This window comes from Alosa pseudoharengus, unplaced genomic scaffold, assembly GCF_046254945.1.
Source record: "Alosa pseudoharengus isolate Yale_2024_CS ecotype anadromous, Long Island Sound unplaced genomic scaffold, YU_APseudo_1.1 YU_APseudo_1.1_scf_20, whole genome shotgun sequence".
NCBI lineage: Eukaryota > Metazoa > Chordata > Actinopteri > Clupeiformes > Clupeidae > Alosa > Alosa pseudoharengus.
In genome coordinates this window covers 11,170,055-11,176,054 of record NW_027468664.1, presented here as the reverse complement: position 1 = coordinate 11,176,054, position 6,000 = coordinate 11,170,055, and the positions used below count along the sequence as shown (strand labels likewise).

The window sequence follows — 6,000 nt, the reverse complement described above, 5'->3', positions numbered from 1 at the left end:
TCCGTCTAAGTTCTACTTAACAATGAAACTATATTAAAGTTGAAGATCCGCTCTCCTCTCTGTATAATATTATTATGACCGCCGTGCAGCGAAGCGGCGGTCATATAGGTTTAGTCAGAATTTATTTATTTTTTTTTTTTTTTTTTTTTCGCATGCCCAAATTTCCGTCAATGAGTCCCGGGACACTGAAAGACCGGGGTACACGAAACTTGGTGGGCATGTAACCCCACATGGATAGCATGGAACCATCGTTTTTCGTTTTGATCTGTAGCCCCCCCGCTGGACTGGACCCCCCGAAAGGAGGGTAGGGCAGACACAGTTTTCTGTGAATATCTCGAAAACCGTAGGGTTTAGTAGGACCATTTTTTTTTGTATGTTGATCTCAAGGGGCCATGTCAACCCATTCCATAACCACTCATTTCATGTATAGCGCCACCTAGTTAAACACAAAAAAGTAAAAATGAGGTGTTGTAATCACAGGTATCTGTGACCTAACATAGTCAAAACTGCACGAAATTGGAAGTGTAGGATCGATCATTATGACACCCTCTGTATGCACGCCAAATTTTGTGGAATTCCGTTCATGGGGGGCCACACAATAAATTAATTTATGTTACTATATACCAACTGGCCTGTAGGTGGCCAGAGACAGTTTTCTGTGAATATCTCGAGAACCGTAGGGCCTAGGAGGTCCACCTGTTTTATGTATGTTGGTCTTAAGGGGGCATGTCAACCCATCCCATTACCACTTATTTCATGTATAGCGCCACCTAGTTAAAAATTAAAAAGCAAAAAATTAGGTGTTTTCGTCACAATATCTCTGGCTGACAAGGTCAAAACTGCACGAAATTAAAAGTGTAGGATCATTATGACACCCTCCGAAAGCATGCCAAGTTTTGTGTACTTTTGTTCATGGGGGGCCTTACAATAAAATAATTTATGTATTCATTTAGTGACGTACACCAACAAGGATTCCCGGGACACTGAAAGACCGGGGTACAAAAAACTTGGTGGGCATGTACCCCCACATGGATAGCATGGAACCGTCATTTTTCGTTTTGATCTGTAGCCCCCCCGCTGGACTGGACCCCCCAAAAGGAGGGTAGGGCAGACACAGTTCTCTGTGAATATCTTGAGAACTGTAGGGCCTAGGATGACCATTTTTTTCCGTATGTTTGCCTCCAGGGGTCATCTTAACCCATTTCATGTGCACACATGTGCACAAACAGATACACACACACACACACACACATACATTCACAGTAATCATACGTATGACACATACTCACACAGTAGACATATGTACGCTTGCATGCACAGGCACATACGCAGGCACACACACAAGCACGCACACACACACACACACACCCACACACACACACACACTCACACACACACACACCCACACACATAACATAAACATAACACAAACAATCAAGAATTTCTCAGAATTATGAACAGGCAAGATGGAGGTGGGGTTGTATAAAATTAATTTTACATGTGAAATCTATGAACTAATCATGTTTTGGTACTTGTCGTCTAGCAGATACCAAGAATTGAATGTGGATAATGCAATTTAGTGAGACAGAATCATATAGGCCTTTCAGCGTGATTTCTTTTTGTGGAAAAAATGTGCTGGACTGGGCGGCGGTCATATTTTGTACCGCTCTGTGGTACATCTAGTTTTGTTGAGGGTTTAGAGTGCTTCTCAGCTCCTGTGCCGACATGTTCAGTCAGTTTTTGTGTTGCTGGGTTGAATGATAAAGAGAAGATTTGGTGGGCATTCTCTCTCTCGCTCATACAAGTCTAGTACAGGCGCTTGGTATTGAAGTACTAATGACTGAAAGAAGCCATATCGGAACATAACAGAAGCACCTCAGAATAATCAGGAGGAGGCCAGGAGGCACATTGACCTCCATCTCCTCCCACGTGTATCTACATGTTTGTCTTCTCTCCCATCCCATATCTCTCACACTGCAGAATACTCTAGAGACTCATAGTAACCAGTGAAGTCAGGAGTTTCAATAGCAGCACATATAATGGCTCTCTAACGCCCTTTCCATCCTGTGCATTTGTGCAGGGAGAAGAGGTATAAAGCAGCCAAATGACAAGCACAAACATGTTCAAATGAAACCACTGCATCAGATAATGATAGAAGCTGAGCCATTCCCCCCTCCTAGACAATAAGCCAATCTTTCTGCTTTGTGAAGGACTGCTGCTACTTTTCATTGGTCCGTTTTGCGATCCTCTGCGGGATTCCTCGGAAGGCTGCTTTGGCTTTAAAAAAAAATCCATACGGAAAGCCAGAACTGTCCGCTGCTGAGAGAGTGATCGGTTCCGATTACATCGAGTCCTGCACCATTGTGTGTGTATGTGTGAGTGTGTGTCTGAGTGTGTGTGTTTGTTTATAGCGATCCGTGCTAGTCGTCCATAATGTAATGGGAGATGTTTGAGTAGGGTTTTCACTAAGACTGGGGCTAAAGCAGCTTGGAACAATCGGCGGTGATAATGTAACTGTTGTGGGATTTTCTAAGATAGAGGACCAGCCCTTCTCTCTCTCTCTCTCCCCATCATCCCACAGTCAATATCTCAGAGACATATGCACGGATGAGAAATGCTGTGGTTAGCCAATATTTCCCAAATACACACTACTTTGATACTGTATGCAACCTCAAACATAACACATTCATAGTTATTCTGTGCAAGATGAAACACTGAGTGTTTAAGCAGCCACTTTATTAGCATTAGTATATCTAGCGTAATTTAGTTGCATTAGCACGCGCGCCTGCACAGAGTATGTGTTTCGTTGTGTTTGGCCATGATACTGATCATTGATTAATCAATGAGGTGTCCTGGTATTCATTTAACACCGTATAGATTTTTGTGCTAGTTGCCGTGGCACAGGTTCCTGGAAGGATGGGGGCAATGTCACCCTGCCCCCCATACCCCCACCCTCCGGAACCCCTGTGCTCCAGGCTGGAGGACCCATGCCCCATTTGGGACGGGCGCGGTGAGAGTGTGCTCAGGCAGGCTCAGCCACATGGCTCTCACATTAGCGTAAAATAATGTGTTGGACGTGTGTGTGCGGCATCAGTGCAGTGAGCATCGCCGAAAGAGACTGCTGGCACAGAGACTCTGACAAATGCGTAATTACCCGTCAGCTACTGCATTCCCATGTGGGGCACGGGTGAGAGTGTGTGTGTGTGTGTGTGTGTGTGTGTGTGTGTGTGTGTGTGTGTGACTGAGTTTGCATGCATGCATGCGTGCATGTGTGTGTGTGTGTATGTGTGTGCGTGTGTGTATACGTCTTTGCAAAGAGAAAGAGAGAAGAGAGATGGAGATGGAGAGAGAGAGAGAGAGAGAGAGAGAGAGAGACGCTTCAGGACAAGTGCACATAAGCACACGTCTCTACCGATTAGCGAGGGGTTGTATCTCTCTCTCCATATTTGCGCGCTTCCAGTCTCGGTGGACTCGCATCAGGCCCTTCTTGCCGCATGCGGGCTTTAAAAGGGATGTGCTAAATGAGTGCCTTCCTCATCCCGGGGAAGGGCCTGGATGCAGAGCGCCATGAAATGGCTGCTGGTATAGAGAAGTTTGTTGTCAGAGGCAGGCAGATGGCTGATTCTGTTTTTGTTCAAGACAGAGACATAAACACAGGCTGAGTGCAATGATCTGTCAGAGGCTATATAGGAGGAGAGAGGGGGGGGGGGAAGGGAAAGGAAGAAAAATAATGTTTCATGTCTGTAAGAACAGTATTCCATCAAAGATATATGAGATATATAAGGGAGAAAGAAAGAGAAAGAGAAGGGAAATAAATCTTATGGTGTTGCAAAAGCCTATGGAAAAATGTAGTCCAGGGCTATAGAAAAGTAAAAGTGAGAGACAGAGAGAAAGAGAGAGAACTAGAAGGAAAAAAGGTGTTGCACGTAGTCATCTCAGGCCTCTGCAGTATAAATTCCCTGAGACGTCCTGCTGTTGAACAGGGAACGAGAGAGAGATAGAGAGAGAGGAGAGATGAGAGTTGAGAGAGAGAGAAATGGAAAGAAAGAGAGAGAGAGAGAGAGAGAGAGAGAGAGAGAGAGTGGTAAGCACACTGCCATGCTCCCTGTCCCATGCTGTGCAACCCATTTACCTCCCGAGCGCCACAGACCATGCCAAGACAGGCCTCACACAAACAACCCAGTTCAAACAGCAGAAATGTCTCAGGGTTATACGCTGAATGAGAAAGAGCATTTTGTCAGTTTCACTTACCCTACCATGCACTCTATAGTACTGTAACTTTTAGCAACTACAGTAGATGTGTGTGACACCACTTGACCATGCACTGTTACACACATGGCAATAAAGATTCCTTTTTTTAACTGCCTAGTTAATCCCCCATGGCATTTTAAAATATTTTAAAAAAAAAATGTTAATAATTTGTGAGCTTTTAGCTCCTCATTATGAGTCCCCTCATGGATGTAACGCAATGTCAAACATATTTCTTACATAAAACACATGATTTTTTGTTTGTTTAGACTGTGCTTATCTACGTAGCATTTGCCATGTATTATTCATGGTGGTAGCAAAGCAGAACAGTGTCTCCACATGGGGTTTCTATGAGTTATTACTGTATGATCATTCGAGGTACAGTTCACAAACATTGACAAAACATTATACATTTATTTTTAGTTCTGACGAGGAGTTTTACACTGCATTGCTGTCACACACACACACACACACACACACACACACACACACTCTACGCAGTACTCTGAAAAGACCTGTTCTGTATTCCAGATGCGTCTTGGGCTTTATGGTGGAATAGTTGATGGACATCTCAAGTACTTCTCAGGCATTGCTAAACAGTAGCAATGAATACAGATAGCCTGTAATGGCAGCATTTACATTCACCCCAAGCTTGAGTTTGTTGTTTGAGATGCTTATGCTGATTCCCAATGCAACGACTGACCTGACCATCTAGCGGTGGAGGGTATTAAAAACTCTCCTCTTAGTTGACTTTTTCATCAATTCCAGTGGGCCGAGCACATCCCTGTCAAAAAGTGACAGCTTGACTGCACTCGAAAATAACAGATCCACTTGTGTGGCAGCCGTTAATGAATTCCTTCTTCCTCACCCCAACACACACACACACACACACACACACACACACACACACACACACACACACACACACACACACACACACACACACACACACACACACACACACTCTTTTTTGACAGGGTAGTGGAGACGCAAGACAATGAATTAGAACCCCCCTCTCCTAGTTGATTTCTCCAGAACCTCGTACAATAGCGCTGATACAATATTGCTCTCCTCACTATTGTTTTCCTACAGCGAGGATCAGAGAAATGTGCTTTTGTGACGACTTTGCTGTGTAAGAAAAGAGACATCATTCCACTGATTGGCTGATTAGTGCTAGGCCCCTGTGCTGCCATTTTGGATGGTGCCAATTTTCAGGGTAATGACACAGCCTTCGCAATCGTCTAGGGTTCACATTAACCGACGCCCTCTCTGTTTTTGCCCCCTCTCTCTCTCTCTCTCTCTCTCTCTCTCCTTTCACAGGCTCCATTGCAAGATGCTCTTACATCAAGTACCACTACTCCTCAGCCACTATACCCAAGAATCTCTCCTACAACATCACCAAGACAATCCGGCAGGACGAGTGGCACTCACTCCGTAAGTCACCCCAGCTTTTTTGCACTTCTCTCCCACCCTGTCAACACCTCCACGGTCACAGCCCACAGCCCCTATATGGGAGCTGTCAATACTGAGACTCGTGTGACTGTGTTTTCAGCAGGGCTTGTTGACTCCATTAATGCAGTAGTGTGTGCCGTTAATGATTTAGATTGCTTGCCAGCCCGTCCCTTAGGAAGCACTGATGGTGTGAAATTAAAGAAGAATGGTCACGGTCTGCAAAGGCTACTGCATGATGCACACATTACAAATTTCACATCGACTGATAAAATCAGATCAGGCTCCTGGACTCATCAGAGG

At 44.7% G+C, this 6,000-nt stretch overlaps 1 protein-coding gene across 1 annotated transcript in view; it reads left to right on the top strand.

Moving 5' to 3' along the window:
* The window catches only part of tmem178bb (transmembrane protein 178Bb), an 89,856-nt gene that overhangs the window by 40,374 nt on the left and 43,482 nt on the right, over positions 1–6,000 (top strand). Inside the window, exon 2 of the mRNA XM_076296567.1 lies at positions 5,569–5,682. Within this exon, the coding sequence (XP_076152682.1) occupies positions 5,569–5,682 (114 nt within the window). The remainder of the gene's footprint in view (positions 1–5,568; positions 5,683–6,000) is intronic.